Source organism: Zonotrichia leucophrys, chromosome 8 (genome assembly GCF_028769735.1).
Source record: "Zonotrichia leucophrys gambelii isolate GWCS_2022_RI chromosome 8, RI_Zleu_2.0, whole genome shotgun sequence".
Taxonomy (NCBI): domain Eukaryota; kingdom Metazoa; phylum Chordata; class Aves; order Passeriformes; family Passerellidae; genus Zonotrichia; species Zonotrichia leucophrys.
The window spans coordinates 14,755,305-14,767,585 of NC_088178.1; the positions used below are offsets into that span (position 1 = coordinate 14,755,305).

The following is a 12,281-nucleotide window of genomic DNA, read 5'->3' on the forward strand; positions in this document are numbered from 1 at the left end:
TTATTTTTACAGGGCTATCTGACTTTCTGGCATCATCTAAGAACAACTTCTCTGCTTTATTAAACTCTTTGATTTTAGCAAAGTGTTTCAGGTGCAGACTTTGGGAAAATTCACTTTATGTGTCTAAACAATTGGAAAAAATTGGTAGGTACTAGTTAAAAATGGTAAAAGTGTAATCTTGACAAAGAATCACAACTCATAAGTAGCCTGCTGATTTCTGTGGTATCTATGTACATAATTGAATTAGTCTGCTAATTACTTTTTTGCCACAATTGAGTACCAGTTGCCAGAAGAATCTGCCATTGCAAAATCAAGCTCTTTAGTAGCTTTCTTATGGCTTTCAAAGTATTTCAGAATTGTTCTTATTCCTCTCTATTCCTCTCAGTATCCCAGGCATATTCCACATTGATGTGATTGCATGTCCCTGACTAGGCTATGTCTTCCTTTCCAGGCAGCAGTTGCTGTAGGTCCTGTTACTTGTATGCATTAAAACCTTTTAATTCACATTGAAAAGGATAGGAATCATGAAATATAAATCAATTTATTATGCATGAGGTTCTTATACACATGATGATCAAAAGTTTCTAATGATCTTCCTTTCACTGTATCCTGTTATTGAATGAACTTCTGGCTGGAAGTACAGGCTTGTCATAATTATTTGAAAAGGAGTTCAGAAATTTTTGAGTCTTCTGTTTTATAAAAATGTAGTCATACTTGTTTGAGGTAGTAGTGTATCTTCCTGCTTTGATGTCTGGTCTTATCATACCTTCATGCTTTCAAAATTCACTGCAGCATTCTCTGTATTTCTTCTTCAGAGATACATCAGCTCTGCACTGAAGAGTGTAGTACAGAGATCTGCAAATTAGAGAATGGCTAAACCCAGAGGTCCATCGAGTCCAGCACCTTACAGGCTTTCCTCTCAAGGGCAGAGGCTGTAATGCTTCATTCATGTGGATTCAAAGCAAGGGCAGGGCTGGTTAGCCTGTGCACAGCACAGGGAACACATTGCCACTACCCCACACCTGTGGCAATGTTGACACAATCATCTGAGGAATCTGCCTCATGTTCAGCATTTCTGTGGAGTTAGGATGAGTGGGAGAAATATGGCACTTGCAGTGTAGACAAATCCTTCCCTGTACACTATATTCACTAGAATAAAGTCACGTTTAGTTTTTTAATAAGAGGTGTATATACAGACATCTCTGTCCAATTTTCCTTTTTCTGGGTACTTTTTTCTTATGCTGTCATAGCTCTTGCAGCATATGTTACAAAGAGCTGCTAACTTCCAAAGTGCCATTTGTTCCCCTCACAAGCTTCTTTTGAACATTCTTCTGACATTCACTCTTTTCCTGAATCAAACACTGAATTGATGCCTGTAGTATGATACGATTTTTAAACCTCTGCCTATGGCTGCTCATCTTCTGTTTCTTTCTGGAGTTAAATGAATTAAGTTCCCAGAAGCTTGCTGATACCATGTAGCATATTCAGAAATCCTTAATTTTTAAACTCTTACCTCAGTGTGCTGTTTTTGAACCTTAAAAATGCCTTTTTAGTCAGTACTTCCATTATAAGAGTGACAGTTCTTTGACTGACACTTGGCCTTACTGAGACTGATATTTCAGTTGAATTCTTGCTGCATTTCTACAGATCCTGTCCAATAATGATACTCCCCCTTGTTACTGAATAGTAGGTTTGATTTCTGTTTGCTTGTTCTGACAGACAGGATAATGATCAGTTGTCACACAGGATTTATGACGTTTACTACTTGTTCAATTTTATTTCCACCCCCATTTATTCGTTTTGCTCAGAAGTGTAGATAAAAATAAAGAGGAAAAAGTCTTATTTATATCTGGTATTCTCTTCACTGGCAGAAATCCTTCTACCATTTTAGGAATTAGGATAAGAGTGAATCTTCAGCTTCAGTTATAAAGAAACAGAGCGGCAGCTCTAGCAGAAGAAGTAATATCTGAGAATTCTCAGTATTCAGACTGCAGAGCTTCTGCAAAGGAGCAGGAAGATGGTAAAAGATGTTTTCCCCAAGTCAGACCCATGTGTATTATGTTCAAATTTCACATGAAAAGAAAAACGGTGTTCTGTTTCTCTAAAGTATTAAATTCTTGAGTTAAGTATTTTCTTATAAGATTACAGTAATGTCTTCCAAGAAGCAATCTAAAAGTATATTAAGAGTTTTCCCACTTAATTTTCAGATTTCTTACACTCGTTCTTTAGCAGAACTCATACAAGTTCTTTAGCAGAACTGTGTGAGAAGGATCCAAATACTCATTCTAAGTATTTGGTAGTATTTTTTACATACAGTCATTGCAGTTATTATAATAGGCTCTAATGCCAGGTCAGTTAAATGCCTTTTCATATGCTGTGATAAGTCTAAATCTCACTGGAAGTACTGTGAATCACAAAGAGAAATAAAAGTGTATGTAGAATTCTCTGCTTTTGTGGCTTACATGCCATTAGAAAGTTTTTTGCTAAAGCTGGAATGAATCGTAGAAGATTATAATAAATACTTCTTTTTCAGTGAATTTCATTATTAACTTGTTCAAAAACATTGAGGTCTTTATGATTTTAACATAATTAAATAATTTCTTGAATAGGGAAAACATTCTGAGACAAAGAACACTGCATGGCATGCTTTTTTATCAAATATATACAGAACACATTTCTTGACTCCTGCAGAAAGGGATTTAAAATCTGTTTTATTGTAGAAAATGCAAAAGTTTTCATCATTGAAATATTGTATATTTTCATGTTTGGTTTGTATTGCATTTCTTTTTCTCTTTACTAATGGAGAAATTAATTACTACCGAAATACTTGAGTGAAAATAAGTTTAGTGATTTGCTGGGCAGAAAGCTGCATCAAATGTAACAGAGTTATTTATGCTTTGGGTTTACCTGCTGTAATGCAGTTGTTAGAATAATTTGAGGTTATTCATTGTCCTTTAACAGCATAAAACTTGTATACATGTTTTCCACAGGTGTATCATTGTCAAATGCTATGGTAAATGCTGGGCTGACATCATTTAAAAAAATTGAAGACATAAATGCAAGAGAGCTTGAATTGGTAACTTATTATTTTGTACATAGATAAATATGATAGGGAAAATACTGAGGATTAATACTGTTAGCAGTAAAAGCAGTATAGTTAAATATATTTGCTATATGGTCATAGCAAAATGTAGATGTTTAGGTGATTCATTAATTATAAGTAGTAGAATTTAAAAAACTGTGTAGCTACTGCTGGTTTTCCTTGAAAATGTGTATGCTGGTTTTTTGTAGCAAATTTCATGTGAATGATGATTTCACTGATTTGGTTGGCTGTGGAAAGTAGATAATTAATTATGTAGAATTTCATCATTAACATGGTTTGTAACAAAGGACAATATCCATTTCTCTATTAGGAGTGTTGGAAAAATATAAAAGGGAATATGTATTTACAGTTTCTCTTAGTGTATCTTAATTATGAAAATCCCAAATTTCCGTTATTGCAAGTTTGAGATAGGAGTAGAATAAAAATCTTCTTAATCATCTACAAAGCACTTCTTATTTTAGGAAAGGTAAATGTTGCCCTAGGACTGGTTCTTTGGCTTTTGGCTTCTTTTCTGTGGAAGCTGTTTTTCCAGTGTTCTGGAAGATATGACAGACTTCTAAATCTTACTTGGGTTTTTCTGTTTTGACTTTGGAAATTTGATTTTTCATTTCTGGCTCCTTTTGTGTTTTTTCTTGTAGTTTGTTCTATTTTAGTTAAAGCTTGTGCAGCGTAGAAGAGTCATCTCATATAAAACCTGAGTAGTCATTGGTAGGTGATTGAATTATCTGAACTGAAGCAGTAGCAACTTTTACAAGTGTTGGAATTTCCTTTTGGTAATGTTGCTATTCTGGGCATCACTGACAGTAGAGAACCAACAGTGAAAGGGGCTTTTGTTGCTAACATAATTACTCAGGTGACTTTGATTCCTTGGATTTACATCTTTGCAGATTTTAAACAGACATCCTCCTTTTGGAAACCAGATAAAAGAGTCTGTTTTGCACCTTCCAAAATATGAACTTGAAATTGAACAGGTACATTCTTCCATATTTATTTTATGTTTTTATGCTGGTTTTATTAAATGAAAAAGCAAGTACTGACTTAAAGTGGTTCTGAGTCTTCCCAGATGGAAGATCACACAATATTGTGACCTCCTTCCAGCTCAGCAGGTAGAATGAAACTCCTAAATCTCAAAGGAGTGCCTTGGAACAGACATTCCCCATAATATATTGGCCTCTCTTGTTGATAGCATTTTATTTTACAGATGTATACCAGTACATTCACATTCTAGCATTATATGTGAGTCTGAGAGGTCTCTTGTATCTTGAATTTAAACAAACCCTAGAGACAGTAAAACATCCAAATACAGCTTACTGAAATAGTATTAATGCATGTTTATTTTCTACAGCACACTTAGGAATATAAAGAAACAGTAAGTTATTACATTAACCTAGCTGGTGACCTTTCAAAGGAAGGGTACAGTTCTATGTGTAATCAAGAGCTTTGAGGTTCTGATATGCATTTTGTCTTTATATGGATCACAAAGACACTCTAGCTTTCTGAAATGCAAAATTTGAAAAGTGACCTTAAAGTTGATAGAAATGAAGACACTTTTGAAGTTAAAAGCTCAATAGATGTGTGAAATTCTCTTGGTATAACAATCAGTTCTAGTTTACTTTTCCCTTGATATAATACCAGATGAGTAGCTCAATTCTCAGAATGAAGATTTAACAATTATAAAAATCTTCTAGAGGAATGTTGGGATGCCAAAATATAACTTCTATATAACAAGTCTTATTCTTGCGTATTTCTCTTTGCATTTGTCCTTGATTCTCATTATTGAATCAAACTTAGGGTATTCAGCTTATGACCAAGTTAGTACTGAAAATCAGTGTCTCAGAGGAACAAATAAAATTGTACCACAAATTCAAATTGCTTAAGTTGAGTTTTTGTGCTTGTATCAACAGATAGAAATTTATGGGGGGCATATATTTTCCTCTGCATGTTTTATCAGTTCTGTCTTCTGTATCATTTTCCCTAGCTTCCCAAATACAGTGACACGTTGGCAGAAATCTTAGTAACCATCAAATTAACCAACTATGAGCAGCTCCAGACAAAGAGAACAGCGCCAGACTTTCACTATGTTACACTGGTCATTGGAGATGCTGACAACCAAGTCATTATTAATCACAAAATTATGTATGTATGATCAGGTTTTTTTGCCTCGCATAGTTTTATGGTTTTTCATTCTGTTCTGTGACTTGCAGATTTTCAATACTTCCTACTGATGTCTAATAGTACAAAATTATTCTTTATCCTACAGCATTTTCTAGTCACTGTTGTCATTTAAAATGCTACATAAGATTCAGAAACCCCCAAAACATGCCAGTGTGCTTGTCAGTGAAGAGAGCACGTGTAAATATCTGTTAAACATCAATGTCATATTATGGAAAAGCCATAATAATTTTCCCATAAATATAAACCAAGTAAAATACCTTTTAAAAATATGGATAAATCAGTTGTTACTTACTCCTGTTAGCTATATTCCTTTAATTCTATTTTAGAAATATTTTTTCCCCCTCAGAGAAGGATTTAAATTCTCCAGTTGGCTAAGAGATGCTTGGAGCAAATGGGAAAAGAGAAACAGAATCTTTTCCAACTGCTTGACCTTCATGAGAATTCTGGCCAAAATCTGGCACTTTGGGCAAAATTGAAACTGATCTGCAGGATCCTGGCCCTCTTATGGCCATAAATCATACATGATTGAAAAGTTATTCTTAGGCCAATTATCAAGCAAAACAAAAGAACTAGAACCAAATTCAGGCTCTTTCACTTGGCTACAGATACCAGTATACACACCATAGTTTGTTGTCCTTGTCTAACAATTCGCTGATGCATTACAGGGATTCTGTGCTCCTGAAAACTGGAAATTGGATGAAGAAAATTGAAGTTAAAAGAGCTGTTAAATCAGAAGACATTAGTATAAATTTAATTAGTTCTGATTATGGTAGGTTAAGGTATTCTTTGAATTAAAAACCAATATGCATAAGATTTTGGAACAAATTACTAAAACACTTTCTGTTAAGCCAAAGTATAATAAAGTGAGCTGGTCTGGAAACAAACCTCTATAACATGTATTTTACTGGGTTGCATACTACCTCTCACAATTACTTATCTGTTTATTTCATTTACTACCACATAAAGAACTGTGAAGCATCAAAACTGTTACTAGGAGACAATATTTAGCTCTGTTGATACAGATTGGGATTCTCTTTTGTCCTTCTCCTTCAAGTGGGTTAACTTTCAGCAGAGATAACCTATCAGCCTGACAGTTTATTTATGCTGAGCAGAGCTGCCTTTGGGAATGGTTAGGTTTTGCAGTGTAGTAAAGAGGTGTTGGATGTGGTCATCTCCACTTCGGTAACAAGAAATTCCTACAGCTGGAAATGTTGTGCCTTACTGTGTGCAGATTTAAACATGAGTCCCCTCAGTGACAACTTCCATACAATTGGAACTATAGCAGTAAAGGAGCACCTTATGACCTTGAAACACAAAACTTCAAAAAAACAATTTAAAGATGAACTGGCTCCATTCAGTTCTGTCATCATGCCCCACCAGTAAAAAAGAGTGCTGTGTGTTAGGTTAACTGAAGTGTAGTTGATGCTTCCATGGTAAATATTGACATTGAGATTATTACAATAACCAAGCCTGGAATAATCTATATTTATATAGCTAGACCTGTGGCTCTGGAAAAAAGGGTTTTCTAACCACACAGAAATGAAAATTATCCTTTTATCTAGAGATACAATAGATAAAGTACTCAGTACTGAGTTCAGTAAAGCTCAGCACAACAGTTAATTTTTCTGAAACTGGTAACAGTGAAATTAGACTAAAACCAGGTCTTCCTAGTCTCTACTTATTTTTAAGTCTGTTCCTATTTCAGACTTCAAGGAAATCTCACATTTTTTAAAAACCTGTCTGGTTTTCCAGCAAATTTTATTTCCCTGATAAAAGACAAAATTGCTCTCTTTACAAAGGGTGTCTCTCAGTCTGTCATGAATATTGGCCTTCAACTTGAGAAGCATTATCAACATATTCATTACTGCCTTTGCCAGTACAGAGCTGCTGATACTCCTGAACACAGACTGGAGTAGAGTTTAAAAGTTAAAATTTTATCAGCTGTGCAAAGTCATAGATAAATGTAGATTTAACACAATACAAGAACATTTGGTTAAAGGAACTAATTTTGATTTTCTTCTAGTAACTATGTCTTTAATTCTAAAAAATGTTTGGGATTTTTAATCTCAGTCCAAAGAATCTGGTCATACAAGAGTGTGCTCTAAGGGCAAATTACTTTTTTAAATTTCCATGATCTTTGAGTAACTGAAGATAATTGTAGGATAGAAACAGTTTAAAGCAGTTTTAATATTTTTGTCTTTTTATTTTCCAAGTTGGCCTTGATATACAGCGAGAATATACAGCCTTCTACTTAACACCAAAACCAGAGGGACATAAGGTGGTTACAAATCAAAAATTGAAAGCTGAATCTACACGTGATAAATGTTATAGCTCACCTCAAAGCTTGCCAGCAGCAAAAGCAGATACAGGTAAATGGTCAGATCACAGTATCTGGCTGATACTGAAGTCAACAGAAAATTGAATTTTGCTTTCACTAGGGAACTAAATCTTTATTCATCCCTGCTGTTTCTTTCTCAAAGGTAATAAAAATACAACTCTGCTGCTTCCACTTGTAAAGTACTACACTGCAATTCTTTGATGATTTTGAAAGTAAGAAAAATCATGGGTGTTTGGTATCCAATATTACTGTTCGAATTTCTGCATTATATTTATCTAGGAGGCAGATCTAAACAGGAGATTGCTTACAAGAAATATGGCAACAGAGAATGCAACCACCGCTGTAAAAATAAAGATGTGTGTGGGCATGACTGCTGTGAGTTCCATTAAATCTACTCCTTCTGATACTTCTAGAGAAATGCAATTTAGAACAGCTCCCATCATGCCAATGGCTATGTTAGCAGAAACAAAACCAGCAAGAGAATGGGTTGTTATGCTGCAGTCATAAAAGCAATTATAAGTAGCTTTGGCAATAGCACTTTTATAGGTACTACAATGATTAATAATACTTTTTGTACTTAGCATATGATCTTAAAAAATGTCAAACTTGTTATGCTTTTATATAAATACTGGGTTAGATCTTGTAGTTAGCATGTGAAATCTTTTAACAGAAGATATTAAGCTTAGTGGCAAAGTTTTTCAAAGTGATTTGAAAACAATAAGGATTTATCCCTTACAACTAATCTAAAGATTATTTTACTTCATTTTCTCAGGTAAAACTGGAGTACCTCCAAAGTCACAGATGAATGGAGACACAAACTTTTCTTTGTACCTAGCTGATTTAAGGAGCAGGAACTCAGTTTCCTCTGTACCCCCAGTAAAACGTCTGAAGGTTTGCTTGAATGCAGTCAGCCATTTCATGGGTTTATTTTAATCTGTTACATATTTGTAGGCATTGTTTGCAGAGAGAATTTTATCACTAACTATGAACATCCAAGTTTGACTTTTCTGTGTGGAGTGCAAAAAGTAAGGAAGTACAAAGGTCCAGGAATCTTTGAGAGGTTCTGCTGTTCCTTGGGACATTTCCATTGGTCCACTTTTGTGCACATCCTCTATATTTTTTCTTTTATGGCATTTGATAGGTTGTGGTTGGTGAGGTTCAGAGGCATTGTTGGAAGGTACTGCACTGTGACTTGGTTTGGCAAAATATGACCCTGAATGAAATTGTGGTATTTATTAGTCATACTACTAGGAGTCCTTTTTTCACTGGCAAGTAGATCCACTTGTTTATAAGAAAACTATCCCTATTGGTTTTAAACTTCTGAAACATTTCATGGCTTGCACTTTATTCCTCTGAATGTAGTGGTAAACTAGGTCTTTCTTGCAGCAAGAATGACATTTGAGGTATTGGAGGGTTTTATTTCTACCTCACAGTTTTGTTTGCTTGTTTGTTTGCAGTAGAGGACTATTTAGCCTACAGCTAACACAGATGAGAGGCAAGCAGTCTGGCTTTGCCGGGGTGCTTGCATACCTCCACCAGAAGCACATAACTCAAACCTTTTTAACTGAATGCATTAGATAGACAGACATCAGAAAGGTTTTATGACATTTAAATATTGTGCTAACTTAGAATATTAATGATGCCATTTACCCTGTTAAAAAATAATAGCTCTTAGTATGTTTATATCTTATAAGTTAAAATATTTTGCTTTCTTTAGATGCAGATGTTAAACCAAGCTGAAAATGTGGATCTCAAACAATTTGTTTTTACACCTAAGTCTTTATTGCCAGCCTTGCCAAGGTATTACTAAGAAATGCTTTCTGAATAAATTTATTTTGCAACTTTCTGTAATTGTTTTACAGACATGTCATGGATTTATTGTTTTTAAATAGGTCTAGCAATAAACTGTCATCTTTGTCACCTTCAGTGGACCAGGAGGATAATATTAATACCTTAGAAGTATCTCAGAAACAACTGCAATCCTGGAATTGTGGAAAGAGTAAGTTATTGCTAATGTTTAAAATTACAGTGTTCACTGTTTTGATATTTAAATTAATGCTTCATATTTTTCTGCCACAGATAAAAGCAGATGCTGTTTTTCAGATGCTTTCAATGTGGACTTTGAACTGAGAGATGATATTTGGGACGATATTGATGATGAGAAATTGGTATTTGCCAGTAATTTTGCCAGTAGAGAATTAGGTAAGGTAATTTCAACAAACTTTTTCCTTTCCTAAGATTATTCTACAGGCTATTATTTGAGAATAAATTATAATAATATACAATGAATAGAACCACCTGAAATTTTTGGTTAATTGACTAGACTGACAGATTTATTATTCTGCCTTGAATGTCACGTATATTGTGACAAATCCAATACAGAAGGGACAGTTGAAAAACTCACAATTAAAGTTTTTTGATGGCCTGCAACTGCATAATTGTTGTTTCACAATGTATATTGACTGTATATCTCTGCTTATTTTATATTAGCCCAAAACCCAAAGAAATATTTCAAGTGTTTAGACACTTTCATAATTTTCAAAGTACTATTTATCATAACATGGTAAATATTTAGAAGCGGTTGTGGCTTCTTCTCAACCCTCTTTTTAAAGCTTTCATTCTTTTTGCAGAACATGGAAATATCTGCCTTCAAAGTCCAGATGAATGTCAACCCCTCTGCCAGTATACATCAAGCAAAGCCACAAATAACATTTCAAAAGAGTGAGCCTTACATAATTTACTACTCAGTTTAAAATATTGTCTGTATTTCACTTGTATCTGTGTAATTCAATGTATAAAATGTTGTTAACTCATAAAAGTGAGTGAAATTTCAGTGTTTAAAAGGCATGACTTGTTGCATTATTTTAATTTGGTTTTTATTTAAGTGTGCAGAGAAATAAGTAGAAAAATCTGAATTGAACAGAAAATAATTTTTCCCTTCTGTAAAAATACTGAAATTATTCAACTTGGTATTTTCAGTTCATGCACGGTACAAGATGAGTCCAGGATTCACAACTCAGATGTTTCTGTGGTCAATAGCACATCAAAAGTGAATTTATCTGCACAGATTAGAAATACAACCTTGGTGAGTAAAAATATATTGACAGCTGAATTTTCTATCATTTGAGTACTTATTGTGTAAATATATCTGCCATATCTGACTGATGAATCAGTTAGGATATCATGGATTTCAAATTGTCCAAATCATTCTCTGTTCATTGGGATATTCCTGATACAAAGAAATAGGATATGAATTTACTTTATATAGCATGATCTCAAAACTATTTACTCAATTTGATCATTTCTCTGTCCAGTATATATTTGGCTTCATCACATGCTTGGTCCTTGTCAAATATCATAATATCAATTAAATACCAGTACTATATTGTACAACAATCTGGAAGTTTCAGTTGGTTTAACCATGTATACTTTTAAACTTTTGTGTTGCAGTTCAGTTTTCAAGAAAAAACACATTCAAGTCCTTCTCAAGAGCAAAAAAGTTTACAGTGTTCTTCCATCCCAGAAATAATCTCAGACTCTTCTAAATTCACTAGGAAAGAAGATTTTTTTATTTTCACAAAAGAGCAGGAAAAAGAAGTAGATCCAAGGTAAGAAAAACTTACATATGTTTTTGTGTTTCTTCAGTGTTTCAGTGCTTAGTTCTTCATGGAACAGAGACTTTTGCTGAATGTGTTAGTTTCTGATATTCATTGCTAAAAAGTTTCGTTTTCTCAATAATAGTAACAAATAATTTTTCTTAAGACACATTACTTAAAATTGCTTGTCTTGGTTTCTCTTGACTCTGTAGTGCTCCTGATTGCATAGGTTTTGATGTGCTATACCTTATTTGTTTGTTTGCTTAATCTTTAGATTTCTTCTTGATGATGAACCCAATGATGTCAAGCCCTTTCTTGGAATATTTGATGGTATTTTGTAAAACATGTAAACAAAATACATTGTAAGTGCTGGGGAAAGAACTTACAGTCAATTTTACAGTGAAGGCTCCAGTCAAGAGAGTTTGATTCCTGTTGTATACCTATTTATTAATAGCTGGATTGCTGCATAGAATATACAATAAATTAGGCACCAGTTTTGTTGTAGAATTTATGGAATGTAAAAAATAATATCTTGTTTTACAAGTATTAAAGTATTTTTTGTTGACCTTGCTGTTTTCAGGTTAAAATATTGAAATGTGTCAAAGGAGAATAGTTCATAATTTGAGGGTACTTTAATAGATAACAGAAAATCCCATTAGAGAAAGTAAAGGTTTAAGTGTTTATAATAACATGTCCTGCTTCTCAAATAACCTTTAAGTGAATGAAAGACTCTTTCCTTGGAAATTTTGTAATATTTTTCAGGTTTTTCTTTCAGTTTCTCTAAAGTTGAATTTTTCATAGTGCTGTAAAATAATTAGATTTATAAACAGAAGTAATAGGATGATAGATTATCCTAGATTCTAGATATTCCTTTTGACAGTGCTATGAATGTGTTAATAAAAAAATGCAACTTAAGCAGATATGTTTCCAGATTCTCAGCAAACCAGTTGATAAATGTCTGTAAAAATACTCTAAAACTCTCTTCCCTGTTCAGTTTCCTACCCAAGGTGATAAAATGGACATTCATGTGTCCTAATACAGGTTTAGGCACCAGGTATTGCATTTGGAT

General features: G+C 33.8%; 1 protein-coding gene across 1 annotated transcript in view; it reads left to right on the forward strand.

Annotated features, from left to right (window-relative positions):
* The window catches only part of HFM1 (helicase for meiosis 1), a 98,986-nt gene extending 87,404 nt beyond the window's left edge, over positions 1–11,582 (forward strand). The window contains exons 28-42 of the mRNA XM_064719951.1: positions 13–144; positions 2,991–3,076; positions 3,991–4,074; positions 5,082–5,239; positions 5,944–6,047; positions 7,492–7,647; positions 7,896–7,991; positions 8,389–8,507; positions 9,334–9,416; positions 9,509–9,615; positions 9,720–9,818; positions 10,277–10,337; positions 10,596–10,701; positions 11,067–11,224; positions 11,487–11,582. Coding sequence (XP_064576021.1) covers positions 13–144; positions 2,991–3,076; positions 3,991–4,074; positions 5,082–5,239; positions 5,944–6,047; positions 7,492–7,647; positions 7,896–7,991; positions 8,389–8,507; positions 9,334–9,416; positions 9,509–9,615; positions 9,720–9,818; positions 10,277–10,337; positions 10,596–10,701; positions 11,067–11,224; positions 11,487–11,553 — 1,616 coding nt within the window. The 3' untranslated portion in view covers positions 11,554–11,582. The remainder of the gene's footprint in view (positions 1–12; positions 145–2,990; positions 3,077–3,990; positions 4,075–5,081; positions 5,240–5,943; positions 6,048–7,491; positions 7,648–7,895; positions 7,992–8,388; positions 8,508–9,333; positions 9,417–9,508; positions 9,616–9,719; positions 9,819–10,276; positions 10,338–10,595; positions 10,702–11,066; positions 11,225–11,486) is intronic.
* Positions 11,583–12,281: the final 699 nt, after the last annotated feature.